This window comes from Wallemia ichthyophaga (assembly GCF_000400465.1).
Source record: "Wallemia ichthyophaga EXF-994 unplaced genomic scaffold scaffold1, whole genome shotgun sequence".
NCBI classification, from domain to species: Eukaryota; Fungi; Basidiomycota; class Wallemiomycetes; order Wallemiales; family Wallemiaceae; genus Wallemia; species Wallemia ichthyophaga.
In genome coordinates this window covers 732014-753650 of record NW_008806274.1, presented here as the reverse complement: position 1 = coordinate 753650, position 21637 = coordinate 732014, and the positions used below count along the sequence as shown (strand labels likewise).

The window sequence follows — 21637 nt, the reverse complement described above, 5'->3', positions numbered from 1 at the left end:
ACGCTTATCACCAAATCTCACGCTGTATTATCCTACCAATCCCTTCTATCTCTTCAACCTCTTCAATTTTTTCAACTTTTAAGGAAAACACTCTTTGTTTAAATATTGTAGTACTTGTACAAGAATATTTGTTTATTTGATACTCTCTTGATTAGTAGTGTGATTAACTTAGCATGTCATTGGGGTATCTTGTGGGGGTTGTGTCTGCTGTGAAGATGGTTCGTCATTATGCTCTTCTATTTGCTGGTCTGTTTGTTGCGCTATACGCTGTTCTACATTATCACTACTCTCCTTTTTCCCTTCCTCATCAACCTTCTTCTCCTTGTCATCAGATTTGAACAATTGTGTATGATGAGTAATGAATGGCTGCCACCTCAGCTGATCCTTATCAAGTCTAACATAACCCTTTATAGCATCTTTTGCTAGGTAAGCTTCCAGTGTATTTCTATTAAAGCTAATTCTGTAACTATTTGGTGGCGGTACTGGCACACTAGTAGGGTCGTCATTCTTCACTCTTTCTGGGTGTTCCTCAAGCACTGGCTTATTCGTTCGAGTTCTGTAAGTGTTAGATTCGTTGACGTAGTGATTTTCCCCATCGCCCGTGTTGACGCCATGAATGAGATGATTGAGTCGGAGGGTGTAAGTAACATCTGGAATTGTCATTCCTGTAACATCACTCAATTGTCCTAGAGTGTGTGGTTCGGGTGTATTAAGCAAAGCCTTGTAAATAGCCGTCGTCCAGTATCTCTTATACGACAGCAAACCAAGTTTCGACAGTGGTCGTTCGGGTGTACCGATCTTGTCCTCCTTGCGCGATAACAGATAGCTGAAATCTATCGCAAACATGCCCCATCCCTTCCTTTGTCGAATAGGGAGCGTCATGATGCAACTTAGGTTGTATCCCATACCCGAGCGTTTCTCTTTGCTGAAATATCCAACAAATTCCTCCCCTAGCGGTGTATGCTGAGTGATTACGTAGAAGAGGAAAGGCTCTACGTCGTAATAAAGCGTCTTGTGATCAAGGAACATCTTTGCGAGGAGACAGAGATTCTGACAGTATATTCTATTCTTGCGACCATCAACTTCAAATATCTTTACATTTCCACTCCGGTATATTTCATCGCCTGGTGGAGAGTGGTATTTGCACTTGCGATGGTGCCTCTTCATTTGAAATTCAGATTTACGATAACTCAAGCACCACTCGCACAGATACATTCTGCCGTTGGGTAGATTGGTGTATTCTTCAGGATACGGAGCGGCGTACCAAGTTTGTATCTCGTAGTCGCCAAAGAGGAGCGATTTGATGGGCTGCGATTTTGACTTGTGCTCGTCCGTGTGTGAGGTTGATGGCACTGTTTGTAGTACTTGGGCTGGTCGTTTTGCTTTCTGCTGCAGTTCGATCTAATTGGTGGTTGTTAGTCGGGATGTAAGGGAAAGCTAAAGCAAACTGGAAACCTACCTCAGCTCTTCTGCGTGTAATTTCAAATTTGTTCTTCTCTTCCGCATGTGGGGTCGTATGTAGCACTTGGGCTTCATCGGGTTTGAGCACACCACCAAATGGGTCATTATCCTCTGTGTCGTGCTCATTCTCCTTGTCTTCACTGTTAATATGGTGTGGATGAGGAGGTTGTTGGAGGGTTTTTTGGGAGATTTGCTGGAGTTGCTGCATTTCCCTATAAGACTGTTCAACAGGTGCAGATGGAGCAGCACTCTCAGCAGTATCCACACCCTCCATCGGCTGCTGCCCTGAGTCGTCCCGAGTCTCTGGATAAGGTGATTGTCGATGTTCTTGCTTATGTGGTTGGCCATCCACCTGCATATTCTCAGCATGTTTCTTTTTTCCCATATCAATTTTCTCCTCCTTCTCCTTCTCCTCTCTCTCATCCCTCTCTTTCTTTTCCTTCTCCACAAGCTTATCTTCATCATTATCGATAACGACAAAAGTGTTTATTCTCTTGGGAGCACTTAGTGACGCTCTCGGTCCTGGTGGCCTCCCAACCGGATTTTTAGGTTTATCAGGCTTATCCTTGAATAAGTGAGGAGTACCTAATGGGCCATCCTGCACTTTCTTTGGTGGTCTACCTCTGCCTCTTTTGAGTGGTGTCTCAGTGGGAACCACAGTGCTTAAATCGGGCGTTTGAGGGAGAAGTGAGTGCGGCAGTGTCTGTCTTCCCATCAGCATTGCTTTACTAGCGTTGAGGATGGTTGCTGATTGTCGCGGTGTTGGTTGGTTGTCGTGCATTGGCGGCGGAGGTTGGAAAGTTGGGGCGAGCGTTGGATTCTGCAGCTGCATTTGGAGTTGTAGAGCTAGAGGTGATTGTGAGGTGTGGTGTGGGAGACTTGGGTTTGTAGTGGTATGTTTCGTTGTGTGATTGGTGTTTGTAGGGGAAGTAGACTGTGCTATCAATGTCTCTTTCTCTTTATCCTTCTCCTTCTCTTCCTCTCTCCTTTTATCTTCCTCTTCCTCAACCCGCTGCTGATAAGACACACCTCTACACACAGGACAGGCAAAATCACCCGGTGGGGGTTGAGTGATGGCAGGACTCAAGCAATGCATGTGCCAACCACGATCGCATAAGTCGCAGAAGATGATATCATCCTCGTTTCCTTTATGTCTGCAAACCTCGCACCCTTTGCAATCGACGCAACACCAGTCGTATGCCTGAGCGTTTTGTGTGAGGGTAGGTGTGAAGTGCAAACAGGTAGGGTGAGCTGTTTTTGGGGGTTGTTAGAAATCGGGTGATATCAACTACGGTGCTACCCACCACTACTCGCACAGCGTGCACATGTCACCATAGCTTCTTGTCTCTGCGTCTTGTTATTATACGCGTAGTCGCCCAAGCAATAAGCACAGCGTAGACTGTGTCCACTGTTTGTGCTAGTATTTCTGTTGTTACCTGCGTTATCAACTCCGTTATCCGCGTCGCCCGAACTACCTGCATCGCGTTTCGGATTCGAGCCCTGTTTGTCGCGTTTGGTGCGCTGGTTGAGCGTTTCGTTTATGTAAGAGGCACTGGCGGTGGTGAGATCGCTTCTGATGCGACTTTCACGCTGGTTGCGCGATTCTACGTCGTTGTGGCTCATTTGGGTGGGTGGATGATGTGGATGAGCCAAGTGAGCTGGCTGCTGGGTCACACGCGTATAATCTAAATCTAAATCCAAATCCAATTCAACGTCATCTTCACCAGAAGCATCGCTTTCAGAGTTATCTTGTTTACTGGTGCTGCTCTGGGTGATGTGTTGGGTCGGGTGAGTGGATGTGCTCCCGCCCACGCCCAGATCTCTTATGCCTGCGATATACGCCCAGTAGTCGCTGTTGTCGTCGTTGTTCATCGACGGTGAAGATGAAGAAGATGAAGAAAGTGCTGCTGATGGGAAAGAGTGGTGGGTGGATCGTTGCTATAAATTCAATAGACCAACTCTAATTTTTAATAGGCGCTGGTAAAGCTTCGATGAGGTCTATTATTTTGTTAGTCTGGTGTTGAATGGTGGCGCACAAACTCACACTGACACCCACTTAGCAACAAACACCCTTCAAATATTCAAGCATCCCCTTCTATCGCATCGCCATCTCCATCGCAGTCGCATGCGCAGTCACACTCCCACCCACTCGAGCTGCTCAACTCACTCAGTCTGCTTATCTGTGATTCAGGGGGAAGCGGGAGTGGGAGTGACACACACCTGTACCATAACGTCAGTGTTCTCATCTACGTATTCGACATCACCACTCCCCCATCCGCTGCATCCCAAGAGCTCGACTGGTTTATACAAAGTCTACAGTGTTTGAAAGACAGCGACACCAATTCCGACACCCCGCTCAGATTGTTCATCCTCATTAACAAAACAGATCTTATCGCCAAACACGACGCTTGTTTAGTGTATAGCAGACGCAAGGCTGAAATTCTTCACTCCCTTCAGCCACTCTTCGACACAGGAAGAGGTACACCGGGCATACACACGGAATGCTACATGACTAGCATATGGGATCAGTCGCTGTACAAGGCGTGGTCTAAGATAGTTACCAAGTTGCTGCCGTCGTCGGGCAAGATGAGCAGTGCATTGGCGCACTTCGCTAGTACCACACACGCTGCTGAGGTGGTGCTGTTTGAGAGGAGCACTTTTCTCGTCATTGGGAAGACGACACTGCGCAAGGACGGCGAGGAGTGGGATTTAGAGGGTGGTGATGAGTGGGAGTGTGAATGTGAGTGCGATTGCGATTGTGAGCAGGAGCGAGAGCAGGAGCATCACCAGCATCACCACTCCCACCCCAACCAATACACTCACATACCCACCCGGAATCTCACAATATCCAGGCACAGATTCGAGCAGATATCGCAACTTATCAAGGCATTCAAGCAGTCGTGCGCCAAGCTCAACAACCAATTCAACTCAATGCAACTGACGGAGATGGACTACAACGCGGTACTCGAACCGCTCACTATCAACACATACATACTAGTGATAACGGAGAATATCGATATACGTGGGTATGTGCGTGTTGCACAAACTAATTTAACTCTACTTTACAGCACCATCTGCTATACAGATGAACATACGCTTAGCCAAGCCCTATTTCGAGAGAGTGGAGAATACCTACATAGGGAGTGAGGTATGACAAAACTATGCATCTGTCTATATACACAGAAATATCCATCTATATACAAATCTATATACGCAAATCCCTAAAATCATGTCAATGTCTATATATCACTGATCGTGACAACACCCTCATCAGCCTTTACATGGGGAATGGAGATATGGTCAGCAGGTGGAGAATAATCGTCATCCGCAGTGAGAACCTCGCAACCACCCTCAGTGATGAGAATAGCTTCTTCAAACTGCGCACTCCTAACGCCATCGCGAGTAACAGCAGTCCAATTATCATTCCAATGTTCAACATGGTAGCTCTTGCTAGCATTTACCATAGGTTCGATAGTGAATATCTGCCCCACTTTCATCTCGCCCTTGCTGCGCAGATTGGAGTGATGGAGGATAGTTGGCGCCTGATGGAACTCTCTGCCAACGCCATGACCTGTGTAAGTCTTGACGACTGAGAAGCCCTGCTCGTCGCAAGTCGGCTGTATCTCCCCGCCAATGTTCCTGTATGGTGTGCCTGGTTTGCAGATGGCGATTGCGTTATCGAGCGCTCTACGCGTAGTGTCGATCAGCCGCTGACTCTCGCCATCTATCTCCCCAACAGCGAAAGTAGCATTGAGATCCGTGTGGAAGCCATTCTTGAACAGACTTATGTCAAGGTTAATAATGTCGCCCTGCTTCAGTCTGCGCTTGTCGGGTATGCCGTGGCAGATGACTTCATTTACACTGGTGCAAACTGATTTTGGAAAACCATGGTAGTTGAGCGGAGACGGGTAGGCGTTGTTGGCCATGCAGAGCGAATGAACGTATTTATCGAGCTGGTCTGTGGAGACACCTGGCTTGATTTGGTTTCCAGTCTGATTAAGGACGTATCGGCCGAGCTGAAGAGAAAATTAGATTTGGATGTAAAAAAAGAGTGAGACAAAGAACCACGCACCCTGCAAACGCGTCTCATGGTATCAATCTCCACCTCGGACAGCCTCTTTACAGAAGCGAGACCTTTGGCCAATCTAGTTTCACCGCGTGGGTAACCTGCATAGGGAAGACAGTCAACACTCACCCGTAAGTGGCTTTGAGGAGGTTGAGCGTACCGTCTTTAGCGTAGTCAGGGAGGGCAACAGATTGAGGGACAGCAGACCTCGGAGAAAGAGGATAGTGGGGTCTAAGTGTGCCTGTGTATGGATGATTTGGATTTGGGTCGTATGCGCCTTGTTCGATAGGCTCGCCTTTGCCGATACCGGTGGTGCCAGATTGCTGGAGAGCAGCCGCAAGTTTGAGGAGATGTGGATCGTTTGTAGTTTGGCTGGGTTGGCTGGGCTGGTTCTGTGTGTGCACCGTCTTGTGGCTCGACCAGCTTTTCCTAAAGCAGTCTTGGCCGCAGAAGAAGGAAGAAATGTTGAGATCCTTACACTTAGGACATTGCATCGTTGCGCTTGTAGACACGCAGTTTAAACCCGCGCACGAAGACATGTTGAGTATGCGGCGTATGTTAGAGATGGAAGTAGAGATCAAACAAGTAAAATACAAATCAATAAAAATAAAATATTATCAAGTAAATTCCAGGGTATAAAATGTAAATATAAATATCTGTGTGCTGTCTGCTGTCTGCTGTTTGCTGATTGCCATCTGCATTGTGCTTTACCATGCCTACTACATATTGAAAGCATTATTCAGCAAATTCGTTGCCCAATCCTTATCCAACTTCAATTCCTCCTTCATCTCCACTGGGATTAGATTGCTAGGATAGCGTGAGTGTGTGTGCGTATTACACTGCAAACTAGAAGTCCTTTGACTGAAATTTGGTTTTATTGGTTTTATTTTTTTTATTTCCTTTATATCCGTCTGCTTGGCCTGTGTGCGGTGATTTACAACGAAATCCTCTGGTATAGCCACACAGCTCCCGACGCTAATATGGTCCACGTACTTGGGGCTCTTAGTGTTTGTTGGCTTAAGCTTTGGTATATTACTACTTTGATTCCATTTGAATGGCTGTGTACCACTCATCGCAGTCAACAACCAAGATAATTACAATCGATTCACTGACTTAAAAACTCTATTGTCTCCTTCTCCCCTTTTAAATGCAAAAGCCTCTCTATCGTACTCAGCTTGTTATACCGAGCATGATCCACATAGTGAGGTGGCTTTTCTTTTTCATCATCACTCATCGGCACTGAACTGAGTGAGCTACTATCTGATATCTCTTGTCCTTCTCCCTCTCTTTCCCTTTCTTTGTTATTCATCTTATTCGTCGTATTCGTCGCATTAGGCATGTTCATCGTATTCATCTCTTTCTTTGTCTCCTCTTGGTTCCTCTTCTTTTCCTGTGCTCATTGTCAATATCAACTGTATCAATTCACTCCACCAACTCACCTCCTTCAATGTCGCCCTTCTCCCCGTCATTACCCGTCTCACTAATTTCCGTGTCTCGCTCGCTGTAGGCTTCGATAACGCCATCAGTCCATCTACTGCGTTGATAGTTGGTTCATCATCCAAGAATGATTTCGAGTAGCTCAGTCTGTATTGTTATATCAGCACTCATACTCATATCCACCAAGAATACCACCCCTACCTAGACCTTCTCCCACTCTTGTCATAAAGCTTATCCCAAAATGCCAGCTGTATCGACCTTTCCGGTATGTGAAACTTCTCCTTATCAAGCCGGTCATCCAACTTTTTCGAGCGTTTACTTTTATTGCCTATAAAAGTAACGCTATCACTTCTCTCCAACTTCTTGTTTACCTCTTTTACGTGCTCCTTCGGTATTCTGTTTTTCATCTTGGTGGTGTAAGTAGGAGTGGGATTGTGAGTGTGAGTGTGAGTTGAGGTCTGCTGAAAGAGCGACCAGAAAAATACTCACCTCCATATGCATCGATTTTGCATGTTCGGCATGCAAAGGGCACATCCACATACGAGCGAGCGACGGTATGTGAGTGATAGGTGGCGAAAGGCAATCGAGATGCCAGTAGCAGTTGCAGTAATCGCAGCTGACCATTTTACGCCATTGCGTGTGTGCTGCGTTTGTAGAAGATGGTGTGGTGATGAGTGGGTGAGTGTTGTGTTTGCTGGTATTATTGGGGGTGTCTTTGCTATTGCTTTTGCTATTGCTATTAACACTCCCGCCACTCTCAACATCCCCACTCTCACTCAACGCTGGCGCTGCTGTGCCTTGACACCTGTAACACCTCACTACCCCACCATTCTTGTCTCGCGTTGGGTATGCTTCGCGTTCCGTCAGCGCTGCGCCGAAACGATCCGTTTTCACCGGTTTCGAGTCGTTCGAAGTGGAGTAAGACCCATCATGGGCTGTTTCGACTGTGCGTGGTGTTTACAGTTAGCGCGTTATCGCAACCCAATCGAGGCACCTACCGCCGACGAAATAGTTGCGTATACCCACCGGTAGACTGAATGACGTAGGGTTGGATGTATCGCGCGCATGGCAAAGCTGGCCAACCCAATGGGATGGCTGGGTGGAGTTGGAGTTGGAGTGAGGGTGAGATTGACTTTTGGCATGTGCACAAGTGCGGCAATACCACGCTGCATCTTCGCCTAGTTCCACCTCGCCCATATCCATCGGAGGATCGAAGCAGCTAGCATGGAAGGAGCTGTCGCAACCATCGCACATGATAACGCGCCCTTCACCTCCACACGCGTCACACCACTCATGATTGTTGTTGAGAGTGTGCGCGTTAGTTTGAGTTTGCTTGCGCGCGCTCTTCTTCACATGCGGAGCTAGCGATGTGCTCGGTTTGGTATATCGCGCCGGATACGCTTGCGGCATCACAGCGCTGGCGTTGTATGGCATCGCTTCTCCTTGTTCCCCTTCTCGCTGCTGCTGCTTCTGCTTCTGCTCCATCTCCCGCTCTCGCTCACCTTCCCCTTGACCTTCTCCCGCACGCGCTTCGGGAGGGGGAGATGGACTGTGTGGCGCGTAAGCTGGTGCGGCGTCTTCATCATCCCCCTTAACCCACTTTGCTTCCTCTAACTTCTCTAGTTTGTGGTATAGATTGCTGCCCTGCTTCCCAGGCGGCGGCGGCGGCGCGGGCATGATTTCAGTTTCGAGAGAATTGGACATGGGAAGATTAAAGTTAATTCGTAATATAAATTGAATTATAATTTGCTATTCAAATACCCAGAAAACCCGCTTTATCTCACTCGACGATGGTGGATCGATTCCAAGATAGTTTAGTGGCCGATTACGGTGCAGTGACTGCACTACGGCCGCAATTCACAAGCCACGGCGGATACTCTCTCCTCACCAGCACCCACGTACACGTTGGTTTAGTTTGGCTGTGCTGATGCCCACTTACACGCGACAAGCCAGCGGAAGTCTTTCTATTTATCCCCAAGCAGTGTTTGCTGAATGTGGAGTCTGAATCCATCCGACAACGCTATCCGCGCTCTCTCACCAGTTTCCAAATCCTCTCTTCTCACCTCACACGGCTTAGAATGGGCGATTTGGAGTGCACGCGTCTCGAATCGCCCTATCTCGATACACTCCCAGCCGATTTCTCGTTCCATCCATTGTGCTGGCCACAGGAGAAGCTAGACAGGCTGCCCATCCACGTTCGAAAATTGGTTGAACATGTCTCACACCGGTTTGAGAGTGATTTCGCGGCTTTTAGGAGTCATTTCGAGGCGTCAAAGTTACTGATACAGAAACACACACAGCCAATCGCAGAGGTGTTCAAATGGGCGTGGCTCGTCGTCAACACCCGCTGCCTCTACTATCCAATCCAGGACGTGGAGAAAGATTCGCAGCTCTCTCTGTGCCCCTATCTCGACCTTCTCAATCACTCCTCGCCCTCGCCCAACACTACAAACCTCTTCAACGCCCTCCCAAAACCTGAAATTCCTTTGCGCGAAGGCGGTTATGAACTTGTTAATAACTCAACTCATACTATACCACCAGATACAGAGATATGTTTCATGTATGGCCCTCATAGTGATGACTTTCTTCTCGCAGAGTATGGTTTTGTGCTGGGGTGGGAGAAGAACGCTTTCACAGAGGTGAACATTAGTGATTTGGTGAAACAATTGATTAAAGAGGATTGGAAGAGAGACCAGTTGCAAGAGAATGATTTGTGGGATGACTACACTCTACATCTGTATCCTGCACCTGCGTGGCCATCGCAGAGGACGCTGATGGCGCTAAGAATGGCGTGTCTGTCACGTGAAGAGGAGGGTGAGTGGTGCAAGGTTGCTGGCTATCAGAAGGAATCGGTTAGCGATTCTAATGAAAATCAAATGCGTTCAAGTTTAGCCGATTTATGCTGCCACCTTAACAAAGTCTCAGATGAAAAAATTCAAGAGAACAAACCAGATTATGCGGTGAGGGTGATATGGGAAAATGTACACTCAACAACCTCAGCAATCCAACAAAGTGTCAAAGACAATATATCATTCTAGCTATCAAAATATCTAATTACCAACTCTAAATCCAGTCATTTCTTGAATCTTATCAAACCCTTTGTTTGTGTTTTGTTGAACAAGGTCATTCCAACCGCTGAAAGTGTTTTTGGTGTCAATAAAGCTATTTGAGATGAACTTTTTCAGTTCAAGTCTTTGATTGTGTAGTTGAGGGAATTTAGATTCCTCGATGGAAGTTAGCTTGTTGAAACCGTTTGAAGTTGATTGTGGGAGTAATTGATATGACGTAGCTAAAGCAGCTGTAGGTGGTAATGATAATCTCATCAGTATGTTCGAGTTTCTGGCTAAAATAGAACCACCGAGACCGGCGACTGCGATATAAAAGATATTTGGTGATAACTGCTCATTCTTATCCAAAATTTGATTAGATTGGGCTGTACTTGGAGGGTTAAATGGGTGTAAATGGTAAACAACTGCGAATCACCCACTTTTAACGCAATCTTCGAAGCGTATGAATCCATCAACGCCACTTCTTATAAATTCATTGCAACTACCTAGCTTATCCTGTAAAAGCTCTCTACCTTGACCTATAACGTGTACCAAATCATTTGAAGTTTCCGTCACAATAACTTGGCTATTAGGATTATCGTAAATAGAAGGCTTAAAGAATAAATTAGATTTTTATTTATTTTAAATTCCAACTAACTTTCAACGTCATATTCGTTGTTGAGAACTAAGGAATCTTGAAGGCGTTTGAAAGGAATCAGTCATGTCGATTATTTCAATTAGGTGGGTAATTACGCGTGTTTATAGGATTTTAACTCAATCATAACCGACAGAGACGTTCAAGTTGGAAATCCAAACGCACGCTGGTCAGATCCATTCAAATTCACTGTTACATTTGAGTGCATTTCTCATCTCCCAGAGGATTTGGAATGGAAGCTAATCTATGTTGGATCCTCATCTAGTGTAAATTTTGATCAAGAATTGGATAGCTGCCTCGTTGGCCCTGTCCCTGTTGGTGTAAACTCTTTCACTTTCGAAGCGAATCCACCAAGTGTCGATAAAATTCCAAAAGAAGAGATTCTAGGCGTTACTGTTCTCTTACTCACTGCAAGCTATCGTGATCAAGAGTTTGTACGCGTTGGTTACTACGTTCACAATGAGTATGATTCAGATGAATTAAAGGAGAATCCACCTGCGGAAATCGATTTTGATCACTTGAATAGAAGTATTCTTGTTGACAAACCTCGTGTTACGCGTGTTGCTATTGATTGGTGGGTTTCATCACTTCGTAAAGGTGAAAATTTATCCTCTAACTCATAAATCATTACAGGGGCACAGAAACTAAAGGTACAGTCGCAAGCGGTTCACAATTGCCACCTGTACCTGCACCAGCTACTTTCGAAGAGCTTAACGATGTTGCGCTACAAGCCGAAGAAGCTGCTGATAAGATTGAGGGTAAGAGTGGTCAAGCTGTGGAGACTGAATCCGGTAAAGAGAATAAAAATACAGTAGCTAATACGTAAAGATAAAGTGATATTACAACTCGTGTAACTCTTTATACCAAAATTTATCATTTCATACTCGTATTCACCAACCACCATGGCTAAATTGGGCAAACAGACAAAGAAATTCTCTCAATCGGGTAAATTAAAGAATCAGCTTGATAATCGTAAGAAAGTAAAAGCTGTCAAGGATAAGCGTGATGTTAGACAGAAGAAGGCCCAGGCAAAGAAGGATCATAAGCCAAAGAATAAGAATAACCCTGACCAATCAAATGATTCTGCAAATCAACCTGAGATTGACTCAAACGCTGAAGAAAGCGAGGATGACGATCTCCCTGATCACTCTCACTCTCAAAACGTTGACGACGTACTCAATATGCAACTTAGTGGTGATGACAATGATGATGACGCCGATGACTCCGATGGCTCCGAAGGCGTTAACGTCTCAGACGCTGAGGCTGAAAACTCTGACGCTGAACTCGATGAAAAGTCTCACACCGAAGCAATCAAAAACCTCAGCAAAACTGATCCAGAATTCTACAAATTCTTAAAGGAGAATGATAATGAATTGTTACAATTCAATGGCTCTGACGATGACCAGGATGACCTGAATGAAAAGTCCGTACCCGAGGATTCTGATGACGAGGAGGCCGCTGCTTTAGCTGAATTTGACGGCGAGAAGAAGAGATCTACGACAAAGCTTACCAAAAAGATGCTCAGAGATTGGCAAAGGGCTATCATCCACCATCGTAGCTTGAGGTCCTTCAAAAAGCTCATCCTTGCCTTCAGATCTGCCGCCTTCTCAACTGACTTTGAAGACATGCCTAAAAAGCAATCTCAAAACTTTACTTACGACATCGAGTCGGCTGATCTTTTCAATAAAGTCATTCTCACTACTTTCAAATTCACCCCCATAGTCCTTAACCACCATTGGCCGTGTAAGGAGCTCGATAATGGTAGATTTAAAATCTCACCATCCCCTAACTCTATCCTCCCTAAGCTACTCTCAACCTACGTCAACAGCGCCCTATACTTGATATCACATTTCCCTGCTACGTCTGACAACCTCGACGAGGAGAGTGAAGATGACGGCGGTATTCTCAAAGTCGCCGTTAGTGAGGTTGGTAAGATTATTCCATACATAGTCGGTGGGAGGAAAGGTATAAAGTCTCTGCTCAAGACTCTCCTCGATTTGTGGTCTTCCGCCACCGATAGTGTTCGTATCGCAGCGTATATGTCCGTACGCAAGATTGCCTTGGCTGGTGATGCCAGTGTAGTAGATCTAGTTTTGAAGGTGAGCACACTGCTTACAACAAAAGTCTCATTAAACCTCCTCCCAGTCAACATACCTCACATTCGTCAGAGCATGCAAACAAACTAGCATTCACACCCTGCCACAGATTAATCTCATGAAAAACACGGCTGTGGAATTGTACACACTCGACCACGGTGCATCCTATCAGCAAGCATTTGGTTACATAAGACAACTTGCGATACTGCTCAGAGGATCAATGAAAACTAAAATTAAAGAATCTTTTAAACAGGTATACAATTGGCAATATGTTCATTGTGTCGATTTCTGGAGCTTAGTATTGAGCTTAGCGAACGACAAGACAGCACCTGAGTCTGAACTCCAAGCGTTAATCTATCCTTTGGTGCAGGTTAGTTTGGGTGCTGTGCGTCTCGTGCCAACTTCGAGATACTTCCCACTGCGCTTCCACATGCTGAGATCGTTGCTGAGACTGGAGCAGCGCACCGGAGCGTACATACCAATCTCAGCGCCGCTATTAGAGATACTTTCATCTGCAGAATTCAAACGCGCGCCTAAAAAGTCCACCTTGAAGCCTATAGACTTTGAATTTTATATTAGAGTACCAACGTCGTACAGTCGCACTCGCGTCTATGTCGAGGAATTGGCGGATGAACTCATATATATTCTCGCAGAAGCATTCATGACAATAGGCACGAGTATCGCGTTCCCAGAATCGATCGTACCTGTCGTGCATATACTCAGAAAAACGATGAAAAAGTGCCCTTCTGGACAGAAAGTTGTCGGTCAATTCAAGTCACTGGTCGAGAGACTGGAGGCACAGGCTAAGTTTATCGAGAATGAGAGAGTCAAGATAGACTTCAGTCCCGGTGAAAGAGGACAGATTGATCGATTTTTGGAAAGCACTTCAGTTGAATCAACCACTCTCGGCGCTTTTGTTAAGATATTGAGGAAGGCGAGAGAGCAGAAACGCACGCAGTCGGTGGAGATTAAGGATGATGACAGCGATCTCGAGGCTGCGCCTGATGCTGAGGAGGAGGATGGCGATGAGGACGACGAGGAGGTTGAAATGGACGAGGATGAAGAGTAGAAAGCGTTATTTTGTTTTGTATTCATGGTTAATTATACATAGAATATTTATTACACGAGCTTCTCCGTTCTGTCTTCTCTTCTTACAACCATCATCTCAATGCTACAATGCACGCGCTACGCGCTACGACTGCGAGCGAGTAGCGTATGCTACTACACTACTGAAATACCCAACATCAATAATAGCGACATTGATATCTACAAAGCACACTGGCCGCGAGATCTCCTCCAGTACACGAAAACAGCGTATGAGAATCCAAACGAAGCTATTAAATTCCACCATGACTTGCTACAGAGGTGGCCATCACTCCCATCGCATTCACGGTTATCAATTGGACTCCAAAACCTGAGATATATCTCGTACAACGACATCAGTCGAGAGGGCGTTTGGAAGCAAGCCGTACATATGCTGCTTTCACAGCCCAATTTAAATACCAAGGAGTACTACAAACTTATTAGATTCATCCACAGACCACATAACATGGACGACAAACTACGACAGACGCTGCTGTTGGATGTCGTCGACAGAATGATTGAGCAGGGCGTTAAATTCAATCACTCAATCCTCACTGTCATTTGGTCGAAAAAGATGCAATGGCGTGATTCATCTTTCACGATCAAATTGTGGCAGAGGATGTACGATGCTGGTATCTCACCTGACTTCGATATCCTCTATCAGGCTTTGAAGGTTTCCGCGAAAAGAGGCAGTGTGAATGAATCGCAGGTGTATTTGGAACAGATCGGGAAAATTCCAAACGTTTCCACCTATCAGTGGAAATGTGCACAATCGACTTTCATATCAGCGCTGGAAGATGATGTTATGGCAGCAGAAGCTTATTATAACAGTCTAGACACAAACAGCTACTCGGACAAAGCCAAGCTGTCTATACTCGGTATAATGGCCAAATCGAACCAATTCACGCCTAGCAGATTGCTCGAAATGCTCAATTCACTGCCAGATTCATCAAAAAGTATAGGATATGCGTCTATAATGCGTGGTTTAGCGTTGAGGAGGTTGTACTATGATGTGATTGGTATATACAAGCTCATCCAACCTCAATATCACTTTCACAACCAGCAGCATTTAAATGGAATGCTCAAACCAGTAATACAATCCTACTCACAGCTAGGTTTGTACAACGAGGCCGTCGAGTTACTAGATGAGTACGCAGGTAAATACGCAATAGGCGTTGTACATCCCCTTCTCAACAGTCTGGCATTCAGGCGTGAAAAATACGGTGTGTGGTGGGTTTGGAGTGCTTTACTGCGCGGAAGGTGGAAAGTAGCGCCGAATTCGTCGACGTTTGAAATAACGTTGAAGGCATCCTTTAACCAGCACAGCAAGTTTAAGGGGGGTATTGGGGGACTATATCCGTGCAAATATTTCATAGTAGAAGCTTATCACAACAATTCACTCAAATATCACATCAAAGAACTTGGAAGAGGGTTTAGGGCGGAGCTGCGCGATTTGACACTTGGTCATCACAGTGATGTTCTTGAGCACTCGGAGATGTTTTGGAGGAGGATCGAAGGTGTTTTCAGAGGACTTCTCTTGAGTCAATTTCCTCATTTACACTCTGTCAATGCGCCAGTCACGCTAACGTACAGTGCTGGAAATTGGGATAATCTCCTCACCAAATCTACACCAGAGATTGATTTAACGAGCGTTTCAATCAAGAGTGAGCATTTTGATGCATATGTCAAGATGTTATTCGAGAGACGATCTTCTGGCGGGTCGTACGAAAACACCAACCTCATCCTTCAAGCTTTGAGTTGGATGCGAGAGCTGGGCATGGCTCCTTCTAAACCTACGCTATTCAGATGCATAATAGCGCTCAATGAGAGCATATCGCCCATGTTCATATCTGATATCAAGCGCATCATCGGGGCATCATCGTCATCTAAATCCGTCGACCATCATAGTCAGTTGTTTGCACTTGATTCGTTCAATAAATCCGCCGACGTCGACCGATTCTATAAGTGGGTGAGCGAGTGGCTAGAAATGCCACACGAAATGGACATATTTACTTTCTGGAATGCTGAAATAAGGCGCAGTATGGATTAAAAATATGATAAATTGGTATAGCAATGCAATACAATTAAACATCCTCAAACACCTCTAGATTCTCTATCTTTTTCTAGCCTTGTAATCAACCCCCAATGACGCTCGTTCATGTCACTCTTATCGAAATCATCGAGCGACGTGAGCAATCTGGCCATGGTGATCCTCCTGCCCAAGTCATCTGAAGATGTACCTTCTCCGGAAAGACCAGCCTGTTTGTGAGTTTGTCGCTCATCGACGAAAGACTGCTGGATGAGGTTGGATATGTTGTCAGGAATGGCAACACTCTTGCATCTCGATTGGAGGATGAACTCCCTCCACAACTCTGCATCGTCCGGTATAGCCAACTCTCCACACAGCTGCTCAGGTGTGCCGCGCAGCTTAATATGCACTGTGCCTGGTATAATAGACTTGGAGTGGTCTGTCAACACTACGCCTATGAGATCAGTATCAAATGCAAAAGACGAGAAGGGGAAACCATATTCCAATTTCTGCGACTGGATCACGTTCTGTATAGAATGGACATTCCGAACTCCGGTATCTTGCAGTGTACCTTGGCCCAAGAATCTTTCGTCGAGAATTAGCACTGTGGAGGGTGAGAGTTGAAGACTTCCACTGTGGAGGTCATCCCCATTTGAGAAAGGATACAGACGGCGACTGTTGAGGTTCTCGATAGAAAGTGGGATGTGTGCTGAAAGGTTAGATAGTATTTGAACAGCTTTGAGGATCTTGGGCGGTGCCTTGCTGGCGTTGCTGTGGCTTTCACTCTCGGGATACGAAAGCGTTATGGGTAATGTTCCAATTGGTGAGCCAGCCTTGCGGTTCTGCGTCTGAGACACCAGAGCGAGCAGGAGGTAGTAAGCGGCAAGTTCATCACCGTCGAACACCTCATCTTTGAGCCAATTCAGTAGACTCTCACAAACACCCCTGTTTTCAACCCTTTTGGTCTGCTTATTGAAGCACGGTTGCGCGTATACGACGTGTAGAGACGGTACAATATACTCCTGCGCACCGTCATCCTCGATAGAGTCGAGTGTCCGTGGAAGGGCGGATTTGCCGAGGATGCCGACAAATTCGTAGTTGGTGGCTGGACGCAGTGAGCTGGCGAGATCATTGTCGTATATCTGAGTTGTGAAATGAAAGTTGTGAGCCGGGTGAGAATTAACAAGACACGCAACGTAACGCACCTTCAATAGCACCCCTAGAGAGTCGTCGACGCCATCCAAAGGGAACTTGTGCTTTGGTCCTGTTGGCAGGTCGCGTCTTTGACTGCGACTACGACTGCGATTGTCACCGGGAATTTCGACAGCGTAGACATTCGTACGTTCGCGTATCCGCGATAGAGCATCAGAATCGTTTACGTATTGCACTTCCTTTTGTCACGTCTGAGAACGTGTTTTACTCGCGTTTAGGGACTCGCACCCACCTCATCCTCATTTGCGCCGTAGACAAGACATTTGTTGGTGGCTGATGTCGACAGGTACATCTCAGTGCCGTAGCCAGTATCCTGGACCATAGCAGTCCATCTGACGAGAGTGTTGTAGTGATTATCGCTAGATGGTTCGTCTAAGCGTGCAATAGAGTCCATATCGCCGGGGAGAAGAACAAGGCTGTGGAACTCATCCTTTATCCTCTCCTCAATACCCTCAGCCCCGTGTTTGTCGTAGATGGATTGTATAAACTCTGATGGATTCTTGAAGAATGCGTCTCTATGGCTATTCACCATTTTCTGTTTTGTGTGTTTGTGATTGAGAAGCGTGAAGAATGTAAAAGGACATGTTATGTGAGGAATTATGTAAAATTATACAAATATAATGTGCATGTGCATTTGCATCTGCATCTGCGTCTACGGTGTTACGTAGAATGCTAATGCTAGGACAATGTACAACACAACCAACATGGCACCTTCCAACCAATTGGATTTTCCATCTTGGACAATGAGCGCGACGAGGAGGACACTAACGAATAGCGAAACAGTTTCAAAGTTGTTGAAGAAAAGGGTGAGAGGCTGACCTATGATCCATCCAATGACCAGAAGGAGTGGCAGAAGACATACAGCGATTTGCTTTGAAAGGTTTGTTAGTAATTTGCACCTATAAAATACAATTCACCCACAATCGATGAACCAATCGATACACCAATAGCCAGCGGCATTTTGCCCTTAGATGCCATCCACACTGACGTTACATGCTCTGCGGCATTAGCGACGAGTGGAAGGAGAATGAGACCGATGAATGGCTTTGGTAGATGCCACTCCTGCGCTACTGTGTCGATAGTGCCTACCAAGTAATCAGCGCAGAATGACGTAATAACAGTAATGACAAGCAGTGCGACGCATGCTGCCGTCGTGTTCATTTCAGGCTCCTCATCTTCCTCTTCTGATGTAGTATCAAACAAATGAGCGTGCGTCTTTAGTTGGAAATAAAGGTAAGCGCCGTAGATAAGCAGGAGAAGGAGAGCAGTGCCTCTGGAGATGATAAGCAGTCCGTCATGCTCGCCTTCGAATGTCCTCCCGAATGAGGATTCATAAGCAGCAGGTATAATCAACGTAATGCAACTGAGGGTCATAACTGATGCTGATGCTTGTGCAGCAGTTTGCTGGAACTCGGATTCGTTGTACGCAATACCACCAGCGAAGAAGGACATTCCAAGGACGAGTAAAAGATTAGAGAGAATACTACCAAGCATTGACGTTTGCACAATTCTCAACTGTCCCTGATTGAGTGCGACGATACCGACAATCAACTCAACGGCATTTCCAAATGACGCGTTGAGAAGCCCACCAAGCGTATCGCCGAGCTTAAGCGCGACTTGCTCGGTGGCATCCCCGAGAAGCTTTGCTAGTGGGATAATAGCGAGGAAAGAGGAAATGAAAATGAGCTTGTCATTTAATTGCAGGAAATGTGAAAGGAAGCTGAGCGGTACGAAGACCAGCAGCAAATTTATCTGCCAGCCAGATTTAATCAGCCACTTGAATGACTCTGCGTGCGTTTTGCGGGGCTGGCCTGGTAGAAGGCTGTCTCTCTCGTTGATATTCGACATTGAGTTGGATGGTGAATGTGATCGTCCAGGAAGGTGGTACGATCTTGTGTTGGTATTGACACTTAGCATCTTAAAAAGAAGCTTCAGCGTTCGATTCAGGAATCACTCTGGTATGACGTATGTGAAATTTAACCGATGCGTAATGTCGTATACAAGAAGGGCAAATCTATTGAAGCAGTTGATCACGGAAGCTGTGTAGGTGTGTGGTTAGTGGGGTGTGGTGGAAAAGTGGAAAATTTTATCGGACTCACTGTTTCTGGTTGTTGTGTTTGTATCCAACCTTTGTCTTGAACTGCTCTCTCTTCTGCACATCCCTAGCCTGTCTTGTGGCCTTCTTCGCAAGCTTGGCATCACCCTTGTGAGGAGCCTGAATAATTTGTTGGCCCTGGCCGAACGCACCGAAGCCAGAACCTTTAGCAGGAATGAGTGCGTTGTCGTCTGACATTTTATGCGTCACAGCCTGCTTATCGTGTTTCTTCTCCGTCAGTTCAGTCTGTATTGGTCTTTGTTTGTAGTAAAGTTGCATCGATCTGTGTCCAATTCTCCTTCCAGAAGGTAAGACCAATTCGAAAGGAGTGTCACCATAGTGAACATCACCCTCTTCCTTAGTTTCATCCTGGTGGACCACTTCATCCTCGTCGCCTGACTGAATATCTTCATCATCCTCCCAGCCCTCGTCATTCTGGGTAGAAGAGTGGTCAACATCGAAGTTGTAGTAGTCAGAAATTTCATCCTTCTCTTCAGGAAGATCATAGGCAATCTTATTGTGAGATTTATCGAGCATGTGCTTCCTTATCGAGTCGAGAGAGGTGAAAGATCTGTTGCAGAATAAACAAGTGTGACCAATAGAAACCTTATCAGCCAAATACTGTATTAAACCATCCAAATTGTCAATAAACTCCCTATCTGGGATGTAAAAGCTGAAATTGTGTTCCATATGCCTCACGTTATCCTGAACAGAATCAAATTTCTCATTAGAGAATAAGCAATCTAAAGAGCTCAATCTAGATTTTAATCTTTGTTGATAAATTTCTTCTTCACTGAGTTGAGGGTTATCATCCACCATTTGAACATCTTTAGCTGGCTTTGCAGGTTTATAATTCTTCTCTTTAACGTGATTTGGCTTTACTTGTACAGTTGTTGGCTTTGATGATGTATTATCTACGAACTTTTGCTTGAATTGTTCTGCAGAAATTGGAGGAAGTGCGGTTACCCTTCTCTTCATATTATAACGATGTAAATCTGATTTAAAGTGTGTTCTCTGATCCTCTGCTAAGTTAAACGCTAATCCACATCCCTGGCAAGTGAATTTGTATTCCTCTGTAGTCGCTGCCATGGTTGTTTCGCTGCAACGAGTTTAAAATTCTAAAATACTGGAAATGTCCAAGCTGGAAGTCGATGACGCCGTTGCTAAGCTCGCAGAAATTGGTCAAACAGGTGTAAAGCCATCGCTAGCAGAGCCAAGGAGGGCACCAACTGAGAAAGAACTGAACGAGACACCTTTGTTCATGAAGTCGCTGCCTGAAAACTATCAAGACAATGATACGATACAGGCATTGCAATCACTCACTTTTGATGGCTCTCCTGATGAAGTCGCTTTACAATTCAAAGAGCAAGCCAACGATTATTTCAAGGGAAAGAGGTTTAAAGAGGCTATTCAGTTCTATACTCAGTCTATCAATGCTAATCCATCCGATAAATCGCTACTTGAATCACTCTACTCGAATAGAGCTGCTTCAAACCTCGAATTGCGTAGGTGTCTCATGTCTTCTCTTTTTCAATTCTAAACAAAACACACAGAAAACTTCGGTCAGACTCTCAAAGACACCGCTCAAGTACTTCAAATTAATCCACGCAACACAAAAGCTTTATACAGAGCTGCTAGGGCTTTGAACGCTTTAGAGAGGTTCGATGAGGCAACAGATGCTGCCAATCACGTTCTTCTCCTTGACTCTGAAAATAAACAAGCTCAAGTCCTTCTCCAGCATATCAACACAAAGCATCAATCTCAACTTAGGCGTAAAATTGAGATATCCGAATCTCAAAGAAGAAAGCATGAGTCTGTGAATGCATTAAGGGATGCGATTGAGGTAGGTCTTGATCTTACTTAATATTCCCCCCTTTAACACCCTCAAACAGCTCTCTGGTGTCGTCATCAAGGGCGACATATTCAAACGTGACCATCCAGTTAAATTTGATAAAAACTACCTCCCAGAATCTTCTAAAGATTCCATTCCTTTGTTCCCTCCAAATATCTGGTCAGCTCCATCACCAACAACTCCAATTGAATTCCCTGCAAATATTCTCTACCCAGTCTCACCTGTGGGTCCAATGGCTGAACATATTGCAGGTTTCTCCACGCTATCAACTTTTAATGACCAACTCCATCCTATGCTGAACCCACCACCTCCATGGGATCAAACTGGTGAATACTCTGGTCAGGCAGCTGTCTCAGTTTATGTTGCAACCAACCAAGCAAAGTTGTTAAAGGTGGGTATGGGTTTGACACTTTCAAAAGTTTTAGCCGCTGCAAGCAAAGGCAAGTCAGCTCAACAGGATGGTGTTCCATTGAATGAAGGTGCACTCAACTTTATTGTCTTGCCAAAGAACGATAAGGAGAAGAAGTGGGTAGAAGATTTCAAAAAGCAAGCTAGCAATCCAAGCAAGCCATTGTAAACTAAAAGAGTATTTATGTTTTTTCTA

General features: G+C 45.4%; 13 protein-coding genes across 13 annotated transcripts; 6 read left to right on the top strand and 7 right to left on the bottom strand.

The window, feature by feature from the left end:
- Positions 1 to 168: 168 nt before the first annotated feature.
- J056_000338 (Histone acetyltransferase KAT7) lies at positions 169 to 3333 on the bottom strand (the record flags this gene model as incomplete). Its single annotated transcript, XM_009267736.1, has 3 exons — positions 169 to 1401; positions 1460 to 2712; positions 2766 to 3333. The coding sequence occupies 3 exons, from the start codon at positions 3331 to 3333 to the stop codon at positions 169 to 171; spliced, it is 3054 nt and encodes a 1017-aa protein (XP_009266011.1).
- Positions 3334 to 3371: 38 nt separating this feature from the next.
- On the top strand, positions 3372 to 4615 carry J056_000337 (Ras-related GTP-binding protein A; the record flags this gene model as incomplete). Its single annotated transcript, XM_009267735.1, has 4 exons — positions 3372 to 3384; positions 3436 to 3469; positions 3522 to 4483; positions 4530 to 4615. 4 exons carry the CDS (start codon positions 3372 to 3374, stop codon positions 4613 to 4615), a joined length of 1095 nt encoding a protein of 364 aa, XP_009266010.1.
- An 85-nt stretch (positions 4616 to 4700) lies between these two features.
- Positions 4701 to 6021, bottom strand: J056_000336 (Methionine aminopeptidase 1; the record flags this gene model as incomplete). The annotated part of the gene is made up of 3 exons (XM_009267734.1): positions 4701 to 5477; positions 5534 to 5606; positions 5657 to 6021. The coding sequence occupies 3 exons, from the start codon at positions 6019 to 6021 to the stop codon at positions 4701 to 4703; spliced, it is 1215 nt and encodes a 404-aa protein (XP_009266009.1).
- Positions 6022 to 6632: 611 nt separating this feature from the next.
- On the bottom strand, positions 6633 to 8668 carry J056_000335 (uncharacterized protein; the record flags this gene model as incomplete). The annotated part of the gene is made up of 5 exons (XM_009267733.1): positions 6633 to 6917; positions 6967 to 7111; positions 7166 to 7371; positions 7454 to 7908; positions 7963 to 8668. 5 exons carry the CDS (start codon positions 8666 to 8668, stop codon positions 6633 to 6635), a joined length of 1797 nt encoding a protein of 598 aa, XP_009266008.1.
- Positions 8669 to 8754: 86 nt separating this feature from the next.
- Positions 8755 to 9928, top strand: J056_000334 (Ribosomal N-lysine methyltransferase set11; the record flags this gene model as incomplete). Its single annotated transcript, XM_009267732.1, has 3 exons — positions 8755 to 8868; positions 8914 to 9816; positions 9890 to 9928. The coding sequence occupies 3 exons, from the start codon at positions 8755 to 8757 to the stop codon at positions 9926 to 9928; spliced, it is 1056 nt and encodes a 351-aa protein (XP_009266007.1).
- An 86-nt stretch (positions 9929 to 10014) lies between these two features.
- On the bottom strand, positions 10015 to 10681 carry J056_000333 (uncharacterized protein; the record flags this gene model as incomplete). The annotated part of the gene is made up of 3 exons (XM_009267731.1): positions 10015 to 10397; positions 10452 to 10623; positions 10670 to 10681. 3 exons carry the CDS (start codon positions 10679 to 10681, stop codon positions 10015 to 10017), a joined length of 567 nt encoding a protein of 188 aa, XP_009266006.1.
- Positions 10682 to 10732: 51 nt separating this feature from the next.
- Positions 10733 to 11492, top strand: J056_000330 (Histone chaperone ASF1; the record flags this gene model as incomplete). Its single annotated transcript, XM_009267728.1, has 3 exons — positions 10733 to 10752; positions 10803 to 11240; positions 11300 to 11492. 3 exons carry the CDS (start codon positions 10733 to 10735, stop codon positions 11490 to 11492), a joined length of 651 nt encoding a protein of 216 aa, XP_009266003.1.
- Positions 11493 to 11568: 76 nt separating this feature from the next.
- On the top strand, positions 11569 to 13831 carry J056_000329 (uncharacterized protein; the record flags this gene model as incomplete). Its single annotated transcript, XM_009267727.1, has 2 exons — positions 11569 to 12765; positions 12812 to 13831. 2 exons carry the CDS (start codon positions 11569 to 11571, stop codon positions 13829 to 13831), a joined length of 2217 nt encoding a protein of 738 aa, XP_009266002.1.
- Positions 13832 to 13930: 99 nt separating this feature from the next.
- Positions 13931 to 15895, top strand: J056_000328 (uncharacterized protein; the record flags this gene model as incomplete). Its single annotated transcript, XM_009267726.1, has 1 exon — positions 13931 to 15895. One exon carries the CDS (start codon positions 13931 to 13933, stop codon positions 15893 to 15895), a length of 1965 nt encoding a protein of 654 aa, XP_009266001.1.
- Positions 15896 to 15939: 44 nt separating this feature from the next.
- Positions 15940 to 17618, bottom strand: J056_000327 (UPF0616 protein C.04; the record flags this gene model as incomplete). Its single annotated transcript, XM_009267725.1, has 3 exons — positions 15940 to 17016; positions 17080 to 17265; positions 17319 to 17618. The coding sequence occupies 3 exons, from the start codon at positions 17616 to 17618 to the stop codon at positions 15940 to 15942; spliced, it is 1563 nt and encodes a 520-aa protein (XP_009266000.1).
- Positions 17619 to 17738: 120 nt separating this feature from the next.
- On the bottom strand, positions 17739 to 18934 carry J056_000326 (Vacuolar calcium ion transporter; the record flags this gene model as incomplete). The annotated part of the gene is made up of 2 exons (XM_009267724.1): positions 17739 to 17957; positions 18008 to 18934. 2 exons carry the CDS (start codon positions 18932 to 18934, stop codon positions 17739 to 17741), a joined length of 1146 nt encoding a protein of 381 aa, XP_009265999.1.
- Positions 18935 to 19100: 166 nt separating this feature from the next.
- Positions 19101 to 20270, bottom strand: J056_000325 (Zinc finger protein; the record flags this gene model as incomplete). Its single annotated transcript, XM_009267723.1, has 2 exons — positions 19101 to 19125; positions 19186 to 20270. The coding sequence occupies 2 exons, from the start codon at positions 20268 to 20270 to the stop codon at positions 19101 to 19103; spliced, it is 1110 nt and encodes a 369-aa protein (XP_009265998.1).
- A 43-nt stretch (positions 20271 to 20313) lies between these two features.
- J056_000324 (Hsp70/Hsp90 co-chaperone CNS1) lies at positions 20314 to 21610 on the top strand (the record flags this gene model as incomplete). Its single annotated transcript, XM_009267722.1, has 3 exons — positions 20314 to 20686; positions 20735 to 21024; positions 21074 to 21610. 3 exons carry the CDS (start codon positions 20314 to 20316, stop codon positions 21608 to 21610), a joined length of 1200 nt encoding a protein of 399 aa, XP_009265997.1.
- Positions 21611 to 21637: the final 27 nt, after the last annotated feature.